The sequence below is a fragment of the Haemaphysalis longicornis genome, unplaced genomic scaffold (assembly GCF_048455015.1).
Source record: "Haemaphysalis longicornis isolate Haplotype H1 unplaced genomic scaffold, Haemaphysalis longicornis Haplotype H1 scaffold_1, whole genome shotgun sequence".
In the NCBI taxonomy this organism is placed as follows: Eukaryota; Metazoa; Arthropoda; class Arachnida; order Ixodida; family Ixodidae; genus Haemaphysalis; species Haemaphysalis longicornis.
This window is the reverse complement of record NW_027526203.1, coordinates 208,959,881-208,979,519: the sequence shown is the minus strand read 5'-3', so window position 1 is coordinate 208,979,519 and position 19,639 is coordinate 208,959,881. Positions and strand designations below refer to the sequence as shown.

General features: G+C 47.6%; 1 protein-coding gene across 1 annotated transcript in view; it reads right to left on the bottom strand.

The window, feature by feature from the left end:
* Nucleotides 1-2,050: 2,050 nt before the first annotated feature.
* LOC144141386 (uncharacterized) overlaps nucleotides 2,051-19,639 on the bottom strand; it is a 50,837-nt gene continuing 33,248 nt past the window's right edge. Inside the window, exons 3-9 of the mRNA XM_077672969.1 lie at nucleotides 16,702-16,895; nucleotides 15,753-15,826; nucleotides 14,931-14,969; nucleotides 14,583-14,776; nucleotides 11,631-11,760; nucleotides 6,125-6,215; nucleotides 2,051-2,359 (exon numbers count right to left, since the gene is read on the bottom strand). Of these exons, the coding sequence (XP_077529095.1) occupies nucleotides 2,180-2,359; nucleotides 6,125-6,215; nucleotides 11,631-11,760; nucleotides 14,583-14,776; nucleotides 14,931-14,969; nucleotides 15,753-15,826; nucleotides 16,702-16,895 (902 nt within the window). The 3' untranslated portion in view covers nucleotides 2,051-2,179. The remainder of the gene's footprint in view (nucleotides 2,360-6,124; nucleotides 6,216-11,630; nucleotides 11,761-14,582; nucleotides 14,777-14,930; nucleotides 14,970-15,752; nucleotides 15,827-16,701; nucleotides 16,896-19,639) is intronic.

The following is a 19,639-nucleotide window of genomic DNA, read 5'->3' as shown; positions in this document are numbered from 1 at the left end:
CTCACAGGTGGGCAGTAAAATTGCGGAGCCAATTGCCAGGTCTATTGCAGAATGTGTTGTGGGCCGTGTTGTAGTATGTTGGATGTTTCTTATTAAAGATGCAACTGCCGGATGATGTGATGAACTTTTCAATTAGCCGCCCTCGCACATCAGCTCGCGCAGATCCCCAGAGAGGGTTGTCGGCATTAAAATCCCCAATAATTAAGTAGGGTTCAGGTAGCTCATTGGTGAGGTTTTCAAATTCAACGCTGGATAGACGATAGTCCGGTGGAATGCAAAGAGAACACACTGTTATCAGTCTATCAAAAATTATGGCTCTAACGGCAACTGCTTCAAGTGAAGTTTGTAGCTGCAGGCGTTGACAAGCAACAGATTTTTGTACTATTATTGCCACACCACCAGACGGATGGTGGTAGTTCAGTCTGTCCTTACGAAATATAGTGTATTGTGTTAAAAAGTTTATCTGAGATGGGCGTAGGTGTGTTTCTTGGAGGCACAGTATGTTTGGTTTGTGATTTGAGAGTATATCATATATATCGTAAAGGTTGTTCAACAGCCCCCTACAATTCCACTGGATAACACTTTCAGCAGCCATGAATACCAAGAGAAGAGAAATACAGATCATGAGATGTTCTTTTTCCATTAGAGGGTCATTAATGAGGAAGTTTTGTTTTTGGGGCCCTTTGAGTAGTTTACCTAGGTCGCCGAGTCTTCTGCCTGAAAGCAGGGCATGCTTCAGGCGTGCTTGTGCAAAGGTTAGGTTTTTAGTGACTTTGAGTTGAATTATTTTTTTCCTTTTTGAATGCGGGACATGCACGTGAATACGCAGTGTGTGGTTCCCCACAGTTTGGACATTTCACTTGTTCTTTTTTGCAGTCATCACTAATGTGGTCAGCACGTGCACAGTGAGCACAGGTGGGTCGGCCACGACAAGACTGAGTTCCGTGGCCATACTTCTGGCACTTGAAGCACCTTTGAGGACTAGGTATGTAGGGGCGTACTGGACAGGACATGAAGGCAGCATGGACGGATTCAGGAAGCGTTGGACGGTTGAAGGTCAGAACAACATGCTTAGTTCGAATTTCCTCACCTGCGCGACGCATGGTGATCCGCCGCACAGCCGTGACGCCTTGGTCCCTCAGTCCTTCAAGCAAATCCTCATCTGTCTCGTGAAGCAGTTCCCTCTCAGAGATCACGCCTTGCGTTGTATTCAGGCTACGATGTGGTGTGACCGTTACTTTGAGTTCAGCCAGGGTGTTCTGTTTTAGTAGGTTCTGACTTTGGTTTTTTCTTTGCACCTCTACCAGCAGATCACCAGAGGCTAGTTTCTTAGCTTGGTAATCCCGGCCGACAACGCTTTCAAGGCACTTTGCAATAAGGAAGACAGATTTTTTAGCAAGTGGTGCATTTTCGTCTTCAGAGTGGATAACCAGGTATTTTGTGAAAGTTTCACCTTCGGAGAGTGGTTTCAGTTGTGTTACCTTGGTGCAGCCCCTTGTAGAGGGCCGATCAGTTTTTTGGGGGGGATAGAAAAAGCCATATGAGCATGGAATCAGTTCGGCGGCAGAGCCGGTCGCCCACCACCGAGCCCAACAAGGGAACGTTATGTTAGAGTACACGCTAACCGTTACCCTGCCGCTATAACCCTATACTTGGTACCAAGGTTGATATCCTTGCACAGGGTTAACCCTTGCCGCCAGGAAAAATGTAGAAATCAGGAAGGAAGGAGATGACAGGACAGGGGTAGGAGAGGAGATAGGAAAGTGAAAGAGTGGAGAGAAAGAGAGGAAAAGGCGAATGTGAGTATGTGTTGAGTCCTAAATTACGGTATGTAGGCTGTTTTTTGTTGAAAAGGCATGCTCTAGAGGATGTAAGAAACTTCTCTATCAGGCGACCTCGGGCATACGTGCGAGAAGGACCCCAAAGAGAAATGTGTGCATTCAGGTTGCCCGTAAGGATGTATGGTTCAAGCAGCTGGTCAACCAGCGCCTCAAAATCAGAGCCAGAAAGTGCAAAATCAGGAGGAAAAATAAACTTTAGACTGGCACTAAATAGGGCTCCGTACTAAATCGCCCATTGTGTCGTAAGTGCCTCCTGACATCTGACAGCTTCTAGTTGGTAGAATCAAGTGCAGAGAAGCATGCTGTGATGACGAAGTCATGAGGTTCCAGTCCCGTTCTTAGCATACAAACGGTTCTCCTGTCCAAGGACCACAGGGCAAGAAGGAAGAGCTGACCTTGCGGACAAAGCTCTTGGAGGGTGCGTAGGTGAAGTTGGCATCTTCTTCCAGGGGCTCAACACCTTGGAAGCCCTCCTCGCCCTCTTCACCCCTATATTCTGCATCCTCATCCGGCATGGGCTGCAATGCAGAGCAAAGCACCATTGCGGAGGGCTCTCTTCAATCGCTGACTGTTCCCCCATTCGCGGACAATTGACATTGGCCTCCATTAATAGCGTCAGACGCTTTAAATTTCTCGAGTGCATGAACTGCGGCACGAAACACAGGGTTGCAATCTATACACTCTAACCTCGTCATACGGAAACTTGGATATATTGATTACGGCCTGCAACAAACTGTTGGAGTCTTTGCACGATTTGAGTGTACTACTGCATTTTTTTGTGTATAACATTAAGAGCCAAATTTGGGTGCATGTGCCATTGCATCTTTACAATCTGTTGGCCTATATGGTCAAAATGAAAAAAAAAAATTTTGACTTTTCTTTATTCAAGAACCAGAAAAGTTCGACAGATACCTCGAATCCACGTTACTCATACTCATGGGCGTCCGGAAGGGGGGGCAAGGGGGGGGCAACCGCCCCCCCTTGGAGAATCGGATATTTTTATGCACTACAAAAAAGCTGCACAGCTTGGTTGGCCCATAATTAAAATAACTTTGCCCTGAAGGGCAAAAGAAAGGAGAGTATGACGCCGACGTTCTCTCCTTTGTCCCGCCCTTCGGCGCAAACTTTTTTTAATTATGCACATGTACCAACTAGCCCAACAATCCATTCTACTCGAATGATTACTACACTCAGGTCCTGCGTATCCGTATGAAACGACCTTCAGGACTGTGGTCAACATTGCACTTCAGACAATGGGACTCTTAGATTTACAGTCTCGGACTCGCCACGGACTCCCCGAGAAGCAGTCCGGCATTAGATTTTCCCATGTATACCTATGGCTTCGGGGAGTCCTCGGACTACCCGCGGACTCTGCACGGTGAGTCCGAGACTGTAAATCGAAGAGCCCCAGTGACTGTCATTGCCGGTCATGTGACGGCAGTGAAACAGACTGCCTGTGCTGGCTATTTAAGATAGCGAACAATTGTGAAAGGCTTGACGTATTTTTTTTTCTCGATTTATGCAGTCTTACCGCAAGAACATCAGTTTTCGGACAAATTTGCAGCTATATCTAGCTTAAAATCTTCACCGCTACAGGGAGAGTGTAACATCCTCCCGTACCACGGAGGAGAACCTTTTCTTTCCTCCATGTCCCGTCCCGTCCCATCACCTTGTACACCCTTTCCTTCGAAACTGCGAAATATCGGCACAACCCAAGCCCCGAAACAAAACCTATAAATTAGCCCCTCAAAACGCTTGTACGCCTATAGTGCATTGAAAGTCAGGGAGGCCACTAGTATCTTTATTGTGTGAGCCATTTCAACAGACTTCATCAGACATGCCATCCTGCAATTCGCGCAGAAAAACTCGAGGCGTCTGCAGGTGCTATTAAAGGAACATTGACGGAGTGCAGTTGTATGTATGTGAACGTATTGTGCCGTGTGCTGGAGATCAGTTGGCTTAAGTCAAGAACCCTCACGCAGCGAGGCTGGCCACTCTTTACAAAGTGACAGCAACTTTTCGCATTTTCGTTATTAACTTTATTTCTTTGTTCGGTAATAAAATCCAATGTATATTCTACAAGACTGGTTCTAATTCACTGTTTACAAGTTTTGTAACCACAAATAGCGCCTTTTTGGCGCTATCCAACCGTACCTTCCCCCCCCCCCCCCCCTTTTCACTAATGGATGCCCCCCCTTGCAAAAAGTTCTGCGGACGCCCTTGCTAATATTCATGCTACAAAAGGCTTAGCTGCACAGTCGTCCTCGTCACTACAAAATCAGTAAGACTGCCACTGTACCTGCCTTACACTGACGACCTCAGTGTTTTTCAAGCACGAAAGTGAACCTAGGGTGGGTGAAATGAAGATTGAAACCCATGAAATGTTTACTTATAAAAGAGAAGCACCTGATTAACTGACTGATTCATCAACGCCCAGCCAAAACTGGTACGCCTAGAGACTTGCAATTTTGGGAGTATCGTATTTATTCGATTATAAGGCGTCATGATCATAAGGCGAGCGGGCAGTTTGGAAAGTAAAAAAAATCACCATATAGTCATGATTATAGGCGACGGGGAAGTTTGGAGAGTAAAAAAAATCGCTATATAAATCGCTGTGCACGTGCGCGACAATTTATGGCATACAAACGATTTATATGGCAACAATTTATATGACATGCGCGTGCGCACGCACGCGCACACATTGAGCTTTGAATATAAGGCAGGGTATGACTTTTAGACTACAGATTTCGGAAAAAAGCCTCACCTTATATTCGAATAAATACGGTACATTTGTGTCATGACGTAGGGGCTCACTACGGCGGGATTTTCCGCAATTGTACTCCTAAGCAAGAAAAAGGGGAAATTGTGTTTTCATAAATTTGTCATTATCTCACTCACTCGTTCACATATCGAAGTGCTTTTTGCTGATGTATAGCCCTCAAGAATATCCAAAAAGCAGTTTTTTAGTTTCTCCCTAATGAACACTATTGAGGCGGTTCTGCAGTTCGGAACAAAATGGATGTTGTTAAAGATTCTCCAATAAATTTGTCACTGATTGATTTATCCAATACTTTTTTGCTGCTAAACGTTCCTGATATGAATACACAAAACAGATTTTAAAGATTTCACCCTGCAACACTAGTAAAATTACGAATTAAAAAAAAACACGTCTCCCGAACCGAAAAGGCCCGACGATTGATGTCAATGCCTACCCAAACAGCTGGTTCAAACGGCTTCACATTTCATGCACACGTTGAGATTATGGCGTAAAAGCTCAATATTGCTGAAATTTAAAAAAAATATACCAGAGAGAGAGTGAAAAGTGCTCAAACAATTTTTCAGATATTAATTTCTTTATCACACCACAGTTCGGATATTGAACTGCTTTTTTGTTAGTATAGGTAACTTATGCAAGTATGTAAACATTGTTCGAGGAGATTTTTCGATAACACCCACCTGATAGGGACAATCAGAATTTCGGGAAAACTGTGCATTCCTAGTAGTAGTAAACGTTTATTGGAGCAAAAGGAAAAGGAAAAAGGGTGGTGGTGAAGCGTCCGTAGGACAGCATGTTTCTTGACCGGGCCGACTCAATGGCCCAAGAAACCAAGGCCCTCTGGCGGCCCGGGTCCGGGCTGGGCAGCTCAGTCTCCCACTGCTCCGGGGTGGGGAAGGGGGATGGGTTAGGGGAGTGGGGACAAGAGTACACGAGGTGGAATGTGGTGAGTGGGGTGTCGCAGTGTTGGCATTGACGGGGGTTGATAGCTACAGATTCATCAAAAACTATACAGCCCGTGGATGTATCCACTTTGTTTTTGCTTGGAAATGCAGCCCATACAGTTGTACAAAAATCCATTTCAGGGTTTTGTCCTAACACACGTATAAAGGGGCCATGGAATTTTTTTAGCTTACACCCCTTTGAACTCGGCTCAATTTTCCCGCGTTCGCATAGCGCTCGCCACCTGTAAGGATTTTCTGCAACCGCGCGCCTCCCCGTACCCATGTTATTTACCATAAAACTGACTGATAAGTATCCTTCATAACTACTGAGATAACACTTCCCATGGGTAAGTAGTCGTCTGAGCAATTTTGGTGTGCGCAATCTTGGTACAATTTGTTTCGGGAGAGTTCCAATAAAACACGAGCTCCAGCCGTTTGCCATTACCACACGCCTTAGAACTACCTAATTACAACAAGTAAGAAAGTACTGAACACATGTTGTACCCTGTAGTATCATCAGTACACCGCTAGTAAGTAGAACTGGTACGTGCATAGCAGCTGACCTCAGGCTCGAGTTCAGCAAAGGGCACCCTGTACTGGGGACCCTCGGCTTCATTACGAGGCAGCGGCGGCTGGCTGTGGTTGGTCGGAGGCCTGCACAGAAGACGATGCCAACGTGAGCCTGTGATCTGCAGAGATGGTTGTAGTGTCATGCTGCTTTTGAACAGCTCCTTTACTGAACTCTGAGCCAACAGCATGCCACCACCCAACAGAACTTGGGATGGCCAAAACACCCCCCCCCCCCCCCCCCCCCCCCCAAACCAGTCGCATGGCTGACGTCTGACATACATGCGCAGAGCATGCCAGTGCCGCATTCCCATAGCATGCTGCTGATAAGTGTGTCAAAAACGTTGCAAAAATAAAGCAAAGCACGTTTTGTGTTCACGTCGCAACATTTTTGTGCTGTGTTGATGTAACCAGCAGTGTGGTTTGCTGGGACCAGTCCGTCCACTGACCACTGCCCTATCAACTTCCTTTTTTTTTTTTTTTTTGCAACCTAATTTCCTGTCAGCACTGAAAGTTGAAAGGCCACTACCTCTCCAATTCGTTAAAGGAGCACTGACACCAATTTTCGGCGTTAATACTATTGCACAGTTCGCTTACTTCACTCAACAGAATACCCTGGGTGAACTACGAGCGGCCTGCGACGCGAAGAACATAGTTTAATTGGATCTCATTTATCGTGCCGACAGAGCAGCGCGCGGAGCAGCACTCAGCAAATGGACATCAGCGTGACATCAACCAGGGAGAGCCAAAAGAAGTGACGCGGAAGCACTCGTCAAAAGCTCGTGACGTCACTTCATGCGCGCGGCCCCACGAGTGGCGAGCGGGCGCAACACCCTCTCAAGCGGGCGCCGGTGACGTCCGCACAAAGCGGTGAGGTCAGGCAGGGAGTCTATCATATGCGCCGTTCGGGATGAAAGCGCGGGAATTTGAAACAAACGATCTTCAGGCTGTTCAATGTAATTAACTATCGCGCGCTGAAGTATTTGAAGTGCTGTTTCAGGTTCGCCAGGCCAATAAGCATCAATAAAAGCAATAAAAGTGTAACATAAAATTTTCGTGTCAGTGATCCTTTAAGAAACACCGAGGCATGCCATACCAACACGGAAGGGGAATGCGCGCCAACAGCACTGTCCTTCGAAACAAAAAGATACCACAATGTGCAGCACTGCTTTAATTGATAGATTACGTAGCAAGTGTTACGGGTAGTCACTACACTGGCAGGGGTGAGACAGCTGAATCAGATTTGGGAGCAGTTTTTGGAGCAGCGAAATCTCAATTTTGGAGCAGAGGAACCTTGATTTGGAGCAGAAGAACGACATTTATTGTCACCTTAGGAGCTTAAAAAATCAAATTTTTGGCAACTCACAGGGGAAAAGTGCACTTTTTATTCGGCTTTGAACGTACATAACACTGAAACAGCCTTTCAATAAAGGTTTTTCTACCAGAGTATCACAAGGTACGAACTGCACTACTTTTTTACAAACCATTTTGAATTCTTAAGCTCTATGAATAGATAGCGTAGTGTTCGGTTGAAAGTATCGAATTGAGAAATTAAGCAATCGTATTACCATGTGAATGCCGAAATTGTTATTTTAGATGCAAAGCATCTCTTGCTCGGGGCTATGTCCGTTGTCCTTCCGGCGTCCGTCCACACCTCAGCTCCTCTCCATGCCAGCTGTGATAACGTCACTCTCTCCCCTCCTCCCCTCCACACCACCTGTGTGCGCTCCTCCTCCTCTCCCCCTCTCCAATCCAGCTGTGATAACGTCAATATCCTCTCCCCAACAGCTGTGCGCGCTTCTCCTCTTCTCCCCTCCTCCTCGACATTTCAGATAAACCAGGTCCGCGCCGCTGCTCCCTTCAGTTGCTGCTTCGGTCTGCGCCGTCCGATGAGCTGACAATAGACGCCAACGCTTCTGGCAGTGACCCGCCACGGTGGCTCAGTGGCTAAGACGTTGCGCTGCTGAGCACGAGGTCGCGAGGTCGCGGGTTCGTTTCCAGGCCGCCGCGGCCGCGTTTCTGATGGAGGCGAAAAGCAAAAAAATTACTCCATCTTCCCACGTGGGAACCCTGAGGAGATACAAAGCATCTCGAGTTTGCACGAGTTTACACGCCTTTGCATCTCCTCAGGGTTCCCACGTGGGAAGATGGTGTAATTTTTTTTTGGTAATCCCAAACTCGGCTTTATGGCAAATGTTGCGCAAAGCGAGGTGACAGTCGTCGCACCCCACCAGCCCTCCCACTTCAATCCCCAAGGTGCATGTTCACTAAGGTCGTAATTTGAGTAACGTTGGTATGTTTAGCCGCCTCCCTCTGGGCATTACATTTCACTTCAGATAAGCGAACCATTATTACTAGTGTGAAATAATAGCCCGTCCTGATATCAGACACTGCTTGAACATTTTGCGGCGATGTATACCCTGCGCTGCCCCCTCTGCAGTGTCGACCATCCCAATCCCGCCGCTCGCAAGCTTGCTGTCAAAAGCAGCAATAACTTAGCATTTTATAACACCGCAATGAGTCCGAAATGAGTCCAAGCACGTACCGCGCCTCACGCTCAAGGCCGAAACACGGTGAATTGGAGGGCGCCATATTGTTTTTGACGAACTCCCGTCTTCGGAGTCCCGCAACAGATCAAACGACTAAATGTAAACCCAGCCATCGCGGTAACTAAAACCAGAGTCCTTCAATGCTTTACTGGTCACGAAACTGCTCCGTAACTCAATGGGAGAGCTTCATATGCTGCGTTTGGCCGCCGCGCGGTGGCGCCACCCTCTCACTGAGGTCACTCCTCGGGCGGCGTTGCGCTGGCTCGAACGGCGGAGCCGCGGCAAGTTGTGTTTGTTTTGTGCGGGAAAAAAAAAAATGTAACGTGCATATCGCGCTCTTGTGATGCGACTTAAGTAGTGCAACGACGATGCCGAACATGTGTTGCGTCCCGGGATGTCGTTCCTTGTACAACGATACCACAGAAAGTGTTTCCTTGTTCTGTTGACCGAGCGACGGGCAGCTGCGTGAGAAATGGAGGCGCGCCATTCCAAGGCAAGCAACGGGAGATTTCAGCTTCGATTATAAGTATGTGACATTGTGTGGAAATGCACTGTGCGAGAATGGAAAAAGCAATGTACCCTTTTGAGAGCATCGTGGACCTAGAATTGTACAAGGCTAACTTAAAGCCGGATTTTTGTCATAGCAGTCCTGTTTGCAAACTTGTATTACCTTGCGCTCAGGCTCGCATGTAAAAAAGCTTTGGGACGTCCTTGTGCTTTTACTTTTCATATTTCCGCGAATTATCCCTTAGGATTCGTTTTGTTTGTTTTGTAACCGCGCGTGGCCGATTCCGGTTTCTTATCTGGCGTTTCAACCGGAGGGCCCGTTTGCTCTTTTTGTCGTACGTCCCGTCGGGCAATATTGTTTGATATGGAAAGGGTGCCACCTTGTCGCTAACTTGATTTTTTGTTTCTTCGACAATGTTCTCGATCCTATTTCCATGGATCTGAAATTAATAGCGTTCCAAGTGCAATGCATGCATAGCAAACGCCGCGCGACTCACTTTATCGACGTTCATTGGTTCACGTCACACTGCGGACTGCTTCTTTGACGTTTGCGTTTCATTCTAGTCTTTTGTAGTGCAGGAGATTGCTAGCTCGCTGCGTTCAGAAAAGCTTTGCGTCGTTCTTGGCTACGTGGCAATATTCTGTTTCCTCCGTGTGCTACACATCGCAGCGCGAAAAAATAAATTTTTGTACGCTGGACCACGCTCTTTTGTCTTCCTCCGTAACATTGAAATTTTTTGTTGCGTGTACGTGATAAAATCAGTTTCATTGTTCTTTTTTCGCTTCCTGTTTTTGCAAGAATTGCAAAGCGTGGAAGCAGAAAAAAGACACATGGTACAACACTGCAACATATATCTCTTCGTGTTTTGATCCTTCGCGTTTCTGCAGCGTTTTTAGATGTTCTCAAGTATGTACCTACTCATCGAAACGACAATACTATTGGGCTATCTCTTTTAGCGTTCTGTGCATTCCAGAGCAATCAACGGATTCATTAAGCGTTGTCTGAACGACGCGTACTTGGTTTCTTTCAGTTGTTTTATTAGATTATCGATAGTCCCGCCGCAGCCCGTGACTACACAGCTACCTTATGTGTGGTATTTACAACTTTGCTTTACGAAAAGAAGCAATATAGATTTAAAATCCGTAAACACGACGGCGCAGCGCTTGTGCCAGAGCACACAGAAGCCGTTGCCGTTCGCGGCCGAAGTCTACGGTAAACGTGCTTCGAAAAATAAAACCCCATTGAAGGCAGGTGATAAACAGAATAACTGGACTATTCATCGCTAACTACTACGAACAAAAAAACACTTAATCAGCGCGCAGACACCACAGCGAGCGTTTGCACGCCAAGAGCTGGCCAATACGCCACACGCGCGGCGGCTGGATGACCTTCGTGCGGCGGTGGCGCCTGTAGTGGCGCGCGCGGTCCCTATATGAAGCGAGCGCCGAAGTTTCGTGACCAGTAAATCATTGAAGGACTCTGCTAAAACCAAGGTAGAAATAGGCAAAGAGCACTCTGCCTGAACCATAAGCAACTGCTTCGCCCGAAGGCCACGTTTTCACATCTTCACCACAACAAGATTGCGGCATCCAGTAATGTCGTTCCGGAGATACGGCGTTCCAAAAATTACCGTTTTTTAATCAACTTGCACAAGTAGTTTGACGCCTCAGTACACATAAGTATTTTTTCTACTGGACTTTGGAATGTTTTTCGATGGGGAAACTTTAAAACGCACAGAATATAACATCTGCAACCCGACATTGTGACTTTCGATAAAATTCTCTCGGGGACAATTTTATGCAGATTTCTTATTGAATTATCAATCAATTAAACTTTTACAAACAACATCACCTTGGGGGTGCTGGAAAATTATGCCGTCAATTTTTCTCCGCCGAAACTGACGGGAGGGTTATAATCCTTGGCTCTCGGACTGTTTTGGAGCAGTTTGGCGCAATTTTTGCACTTTTCAAGCTTTTGGAGCAGTCTGGCGCAGAAAAACAGATTCGTATCAAATATGCGCAATATGCGCAGCTGTCTCACCCCTGCACTGGTTATGAAACACCACAACAAAGACGGACGTTCAAATTCCCTCATCAAACCTGGTAGAGCCTCCTGGAGCATTTCAGGTTAAATAATGTTATGCCACGTAACGGTGTGGCATAAACATTGTTCTTGCTTGATGCGATTAAATCAACCAAGACTGGACAACTTGAGCTCGCCTGCAACCCTCGGTGCCTTGCGAGAAAACAACGGCTGCGATTTGTTCTTCATTATTTCAACTTTGAGAGTCACACAACAGATGCCACAGTGATACCACAGCTTATAAATTGCTCATACGAGCCTAGACTTCATTCCTATTGTTAACTGGATGAACAGCACACAGAACGGAAACCAAGCCTGCATGTGAAACCAGGCCTCTGCCGAGCAGACTGCTTCTAACCCCACCTGGTGGCAGCAAGTAGTGCCTGCAGCTCCAGGAGTTTCCTCCGAAGCTGCTGCATCTCGTCCTGCAGCTGGTGCAGCAGCTGGAGGACCTGGTCCAGCTGGTTTGACTCGGCTGTCTGGGCTCGCTCGTCTGGAAGTTGGGAGCAGGTCTCTTTGCATGAAACAGGCTTTTGGACAAGACAGATATGCAGATAGACGGATGCATACAAAAATAGGGCTATACTCGGGTACAAGAACAGCAATAGCTCATGCACTCCGCCGAAGTACCGGACCTGGATGTCAATGCGTGTGTTCATGTGTTTTGAATGAAGACTGCTCTCAATGCACGACATCTGCTTTTCGTCGCGTAGTTATGCTGTATTCGGGCGGTCGCTCTGATACTCCAACTCGGAGTACACCAATGCACTGCTTCCCCCAATCCGAGCAAGAGTCACCGCTCCCCAACCGAGCGCGTACCCGATCTTGGAGCAGCATGCGACCGTGGTGCCGCGGCGCAGCCAATACGGCAAATGTGAACAGCCAGGCCGGCCAAGGTGGTTCAACAAATGGCGGCCTCCAGATCGGACGCGTTAGCTCCAAGCCAAAGTTGCGAACATATTCCTGCACTTTCAACACAGGAAGCGGTGCGGCGGGCGAGCAGTTCGGCGAACTTTGTCACGTAAACGTGTGAGTCGTCGTCATCTGAGCTGCTGTCCTCCTCGGCGTCGATTTCGAGCTGCACAAGCAGCGGAGACGGTTCCCCCACATTCAATAGGAGTCTCCGTTTCGACATGATGCGGAGATGCCTTCAGTAATAGCACGAGAAGCAAAAACATCGAAATACACCTACAACAAACCACTGGCTAGGCCTCAGCGAACGCCACCGACTGGGCAGTGGGCAGGCAAGCGGGGCGAGCTGCGGCGGCCGGGGTCACGTGACCCGATCGCCTCCAGATTTCGGCGGCGCTCCCACTTCGGAATCAGAGCAGTCGGAGGTGCTCGGAGTGGAGGACGACGCTCTGAGACAACCAACCGAACATACGTCGAGCGCTCGATTTCGACCACCCGAACACGGAGTCGCTTTCAGGAGTGCTCCAGAGCGCTGTAAACCAACGACCACCCGAATACAGCATTAGTTTGTCATCACTGCTGCACTTTATAAGCAGATATTAAGTCCGAAAAAACAGATCTCCTGTCCTGTTCAGAAGTGCTAACGGTAACGCACTCTTTGCACCACATCAAGCAACAACTGGCTGCGGCGATGAGGCGCAGGGATAACTGCCGTTGTCGTTCTTAAAGGGACACTGAAGTGAATTTGTCAAGCTCCTGGTTTTGCTTGCACTGCGTAGACTGGCTAAGATTAACACACTTTTCATCGTTTATCCGGTTGATAAGTCGTTAATTATTTTATAAAGCGGGAAAGAAGAAAAACTACCATGCGCAGTCTGTGGCGGCCGCACCAACTAAAGGCTGTGATGTTGGAAGGAGGTGGCACCGTGATTGGACGATGTCCAAGGTTAGCATTCAAACAAGTTTCGGTTTCGGTTCTGTAAAACAGCATGCTTGAAATCCGACGGCATCGTTGGATGGGCATTCTCAATATCTTAGTAATCGCCGTACCGCGCTTCTGCCATGTTGTCGGCTGTAAAATGCAGAAGATAAGCCTCCCAGGACGGCTTGACACCGTAGAAATCACTAGCCGAGGCCTACGCAGTGGATGAACGCCCTCCGCGTCACCGCAGACGCTCAAATGCCATGCACTTTTCCCGCATATTCAGAGCTCGCCTCACTCATGCCTGTCTCGTAAAAAGCGTGTTTGCACCAGGCCAAGAGTGTGCCGATTCAGGTCTGTGCCCACTGCCCGCCAGCAGTCGGTGCTTGTGGCAACAGCACGCCAACGAGAACTTGCTAGCGCGTCGTTGTCAGTCTGCGTGCGTTCTGCGAACTCGCTCGTGGAGCAGTGAACGTTTCGGCCCAAAAATGGTGAACTCCGTTTAGAAAACACCGGCTGCAAACGAAAAAATCAACTCACACACACAAAAAAAGCATGTACCCTCGGGGATTTGAACTTGCAAACTTGCCACTTGCAAAACAATAAGAATAGCGCCTCAGACCACTCGGCCACAAGCCAGCACTGCCGAGATTGGATATATAAGGTATATAATGTATAACCAGTTTGCACTTTTATTTAGTTTTAGCATTTCAAGTACTTTATGTGACTATTTGTTGTATAGCGCTCGTGCAGTAAGCGTCCCCCAAACTTCCACAATATCTCACATCTAGCCATTGCATTTCTTTGACGGAAAAGCGTTCGCACATGTGCGGTCATGCTAATGACTGCTGTGCTTGTTCACCCAGTGCCAAAAAGTGCTTCCTGCCCTCTAGTTTTGCGCTGTACGGTGAAAGTTTCAGTTTCTTTTATTTCCTTACTACCTACATTGACTTTGCTGACTCTTCTCCCACCTTCAAGTGGCATTAGATTTTCCTACCAGCGTAAAGTCAGCGAAGTGCTTGCGTGGAGCGACCCGGACACAAAGCTTGATACAGTGTACAAACTAACGAAGTAAAGAAAGGCACATTCTTCCATTCACAAATGTGTCCTGGCTTCGTTTCAACTGAGCGAGCGAATTGCGACGACCCGTCGGCGGCCGGACTAACCGCTGGGCCGACTGACTCAATCGGAAGGCCGGGGAGCCGTGCAGTAGTGCAGCCAATTGCCAGCTCATCTCCTCCTGACGTTACACGAAAACGCCACAGAAAATGGGCGAGGGTGCAGAGAGGAGGACAGCGTTTTTTAATTGATTTTTCTACTAAATAAATTCGCGTAAACGCACTCAGAGTGGTCGAAACATGGCCTATGAACTCCGGATTACAATTTGCACTAGTAATCCTGCAATGTTTACAAATCACTTCAGTGTCCCTTTAAGTTATACTCGAGTAACGATAGATACATAATTACACAGACAGACAGACCGGTTGGAGAGAACGAACGTCGGGTACGAGGAACGCCGCAGACGATCATTCGAAGTTCCTCAAACTGGAACTCGGTGGTGCCCCGGTAGAAGACAGCCTTGTCATACATGGCGCGCGTCTTCAGACCTGGTGGGTGGGGAACTACAGGTTTCGTCCACGTCTCCCAGCGGTCGGGCTCCCGCTCCTTGCGCACCCTGGCCACGGGGGAAGAAGTGGGCAGGAGGGAACAATGGCCATACATGAACGCCTGGGGTCCTTCGAATCATATTACTCCTGCCTTTACTTTCTCATTCGCCCTACTCTAACATCCAGAAGGCAGAAGGAAGGGCTCCCCGATGTGGGACTCACCTCAGGGCTCGCCTGGAACCAGGGATCCCGACAGGCGTGCTGCAAGCCGAGAGAAGAGAAAGTCCTGCGACTGAGGCTGCCTTCACTTTGACACGAGATGTTCCACTCTCCATGCAGCAAAAAACACGCTCGGATACACAGGATTCTAATGCAAGTGCATTGAATGCCCCACTGTTGGAAGAGCTTGCACTACAATTATACAAAAAGATACCAGTACCAAAGGAATAACAATTCAACAGCCCTTGAGGGAATGCCCTCCCCCGAAATATCGTCCACCCCCCGTTAGGGATAAAATATTCAGTTTACTAAAAACACCCCAACGACCACCCACCCGCTAAAATCGCGCTAGCTTGAACACCTTTAAAAGACTGGGGAGCACCCTCCCCGAAAATGTCCTGCAATTGTGAAAAACGCCGATGTCTCGATTTTGAACAAAAGAGACACAACCTGCCTGACTTGTTTACTTCATATCTCCACAATTTTGGCTGGCAGTGCGGCCACTTTTTGTAGTTTTTCGCACCTGACCAAAAAGTTCGCCCATCCCGTATTTTTCACCTATCTCTAGTCTGGGTGGGCGTTCTTTCGGAACTTACGGTAGTTTATCAATGTCCCATTATACTGCTTTTCTTCTTTGTTCTGGCAAAGAAATAGCAGCAACTCCTACATAACTTAGCTTAAAACATAGTCTGAAGCCTTTGCACAGGCTTTAAGGGTTTTATGACCAGCTGTGCCCTCCACCTTGCACACGCCCTTAGGGTAAGCCAGTCTATCCCTAAGGTCTAGAGGCAGAACCAAGCAGGCAACCCATTGGTTTGTACCTACCGTGGCAGTCGTGGTTGCACCCCGGGAATCGACAACTTGGACTGGGCAGGTGCAACTGGCAGTCGCTGCTTTGCCTGCGGAACACAAGCCCAACCACGGTCAAGATACCAACCGACAATGCTAGACACCACGTGCAACACTCAGCAGTGGTTGAAAAATTGCTAACATGCAGGACTCCTATGCGGGACGGTGTAGGCACATTGAAAACGAAAGCTACCACCTATACTGCCCTTAAGCACAGGAACTAACGAAGTTTGCTTCTGCAAACATCCAATGTAATGTAACATCCAATGTAACATCAATGAACATAGTGGTTGCTTATCAAGTAAAGCGGCTCTACGTTGGCTTCTTCAAGGCAATTCCAATGTCACATCGATGAACATAGCGATTGCTTACTAAGTAAAGTGGCTATAAAATGGGGCTATTCAGACGATGGCAACGTTACCTAGCATCTGCTACACTGATGACGCATTTTCCTGTGCTTGATTCATGCAATTTATGCCAACACAAAGCTACTAGAAAACTACACAAAACATGTTTTCTTTGTTCTCGCTAGAAACTGAAATATCTGTGTTCAAATGGAGTACAAAACAAAATAATTGGTGTCTGCAAATGGTTCTGTATAGACCAGCGATCAAAATACGTGCTTAATCTACTGGTAGGAGCCTTTCATTGCACCAGGTCACCAAGGGTCAAAAAGCCTCGAGATAATGTGTGCGGTCATTCAGTGTCACGTTTAAAGCTAATACACTAACACGATTAGTGAGGTGCTCAACCTACATTCCTGGCGAACTCAATTCTCAGGCCACCGGTGTGTCACTAAGCTTAGGTTATAGCTGTTCTTTGGAACTCCACGAAGCTACACGTTAAGGCTCCCTGTCAGTTCCCAAAGCACAATCATCAAGAACTAGACGCAAGAACCTCTGCCCCAGCCACAGGACGGACTGACCTTTGCCCCCGCCCCCTCGCCCGGTGCGACGCACTTCTTGGCAGACTGGGCTGCAGGGACCACCAACGGTGCCGCAGTGGCAGGCTGTGCCAGGATCCCTGCATTCTCCTCCTGTTGGAAAGAAGGCTCCCGCACCTTGGTGTGGCCTCGATTGCCAGCTGACACCATGGCCAGCCCGCCCCGCCTGGGCTCCGCTGTCAGGACCAAACAACCAGCACTCAACACACTGTAGAAGACCACACGTAAGCTATGAGGCCAGCACATTCATTCATTTATTTCACATCAAGTAAAAATACAGGATGCTGGAGGACCGCAGAAAAAGCCGACGAGATGTCAGCTAGACGGAGCCGCAGACCCCCCCCCCCCAACTGGCCGCTTGAACAGCATTTAGAAACGTAGTCCGAAGATATAACAATACTGTTGTTTGTTACAGATGGTTTCATTGAAAACCATTAAAATACAACAACATTCTCAGGAGGAGATGAAAAAATTGCACAGATTCTGAAAGGTCATACCTTCTAATGTTGTGTTCTAGAAAGGAATATGTTGAGCATTCTTGGTAGTCAGTTCTCGAACATTTGTTGTCTGTAAGATGTCCTGTATGTCAAAACGCTAGAATGTTCTGTGTGTTGCGTGTTGTACATAACATCGTTTGGTTTTAATTTTGCCAGCTGTTTAAGGAAAGATCTGTGCATTTTTACTTCTTGTTTATAAACCTTACACAGATGGTAGTCGAATATTGTGGTTACCGGCAATACATTGTATTTTTTGAATAAAGGTTGTGTGTGGTGATGGAAAGAAATGTTTTTGAGCATTCTAATGACCTTTTTCCTGTAGCCGGTGAATTTTTTGCAAGTTTTCGTGAGTAGTTGTTTCCCAGACCAAATGGCAATAGTTTAACGTTGGAGAAAGCAATGTGTTATATATGAGCAATATAATTTTAGGCGGTAGAATACGCTTATGGCGGTACAGAAGGCCAACTACTTGAGACAATTTTTTTGCGAGTAATGTTACGTGCTCATCACAGGATAAATGTTCTTGAAATATTACGCCAAGGGGTTTTATTGACCGTACTATCTCCACTTTGGCAGGGTTTAAAGAAATAATATTGTGAATTATTACCGACTTATTTCTGGCGCGGAACAATACTGCTTTTGCCTTTGGACCGCAAATCTTTAAAAGAGTACTGACACTAAATTTCTCGCTTTCAGTTTTTATGCTGTAAAGAATACCTATTGGCCCAGTAATTACGAAAATCGAACCAAAAGCCGTCAGCCGCCAACATAGAATTAATTATAGCACGTTTATTGCAACCAGTTTCAAATTTGGTCGCCGCGCGGGAAAATGGCCGTTCGAAGGCCAGCCTGCAAGCGGGCCAGTCTTGCGTCACGGTCTCACCCGTGACGTCAGGGACGTTCACCGCATCGTCTGCTACGATTGCACATGGTCCGCACTCGCCCGCGCAGTCGAAATGTCGTCTGTATTGTCGGACTCAGATGAGTCACTGCCACCCGACAGACAGAACAACTTTATTTGGCCAGGCGATTAGGCCGGCGATGTCTTCGCTGTCGTCCGTTTTTTAATATCACTGCAGCTCGAACTGGTGCAGACTGTGATAGCAACAGCTTGTCGCCACTCTTATAATCAATCTGATCGCGAAAAAGAAGTTCCACATGCGAGAAAGTAGATGTTAGTGTGTTGAAAAATTGTACTAGGGGTTGTTATCAGCGCTAAATTTAAAAGCGGCGTTCAGATATTTGCCGCTATGGTAAGCCTACACTGATCGGCAGCGGAGGTTCGGCGCTCCGACCCAGCACAGCCGGCACCGCAGTGCGGCAAGCGGCCGAAAGATGGCGCCACCTGCACACTAGAATCAAAATAGGCCACGGCAGATAGGCCACGGTCACAGAGAGCTGAAACAGAAATCATCGCCAAAATAAAGCTCCATATGCAAAAAAGGGGATGATAGTGTGGTGAAAAGTTGTGTAAGGGATGGTCATTCACAGTTGTACAGATACCAGCGATCAAATAGTCGCCACGATACTAAGCCTAAAGTTCCCAACACCCAAGCTGACCCGAGCAACGCCGAGCCCGCTGGCTTGGGCGACAGTTCTTGCGGCCGCCGCCGCGCACGAACTCAGTCCACGTTTAGCGCTACACGGCGCGTGGAAAATAATGCATCTTGGTGTTGTCGTCGATTTGCTCGGACAGGCTTCCATGAGCAGTACTTCGCATTCCGCGAGCTTGCCATAGCACAACTTGGGCAAGCTCAGCGACGCGCACCGCCGGGGTGCGCGTCGACATCGCGCATCGCGCAGTGCCGGCACCGAGTAGTTTTCGGCACCAGTGCAAGGGAACACCATGCGCCGGCCACGAACTGAAGAGCAAAGATGTCGAACACGCAAAGTTTACAAGCATCGCTCACACAGCTACGCCCACGTCTCCTGCCCAAACGAATACCACCAACAACAGCAGCGCAAAATATCGTTTCCGGTTCCGAAAACGACTATATGACGTCACCCTGAACCGGCCAGACTTGCCGGCCGATGTTTCGTCACGCTGAAAGCGATTTAACTAGTGCTGCCGATTTGTGAAAGCTCGCGGCCGGGACAATCAAAATCGATTGTAGATGTGATTCCGGCCTCGGATCGCTGCAAAAATTTCTGTGAGGCATCTGTGCAAACTACTGAAGCCAATTATATAATTTTTTAGGCGTCAAAATTTGGTGTCAGTACTCCTTTAAACCATTTTGCTCCGTCCATACTTCTAGTTTCCGCAAAGTTGAATTTGCATTTACAATTAATTCATGTGCCAATTTACCACGGAGGAATATGCTCGTATCATCGGCATAGATGATAAACTTAGCGCATGATGATACGCGAATAATATCGTTTACGTAGATATTAAAAAGAAAGGGTCCCAGAATGCTGCCCTGTGG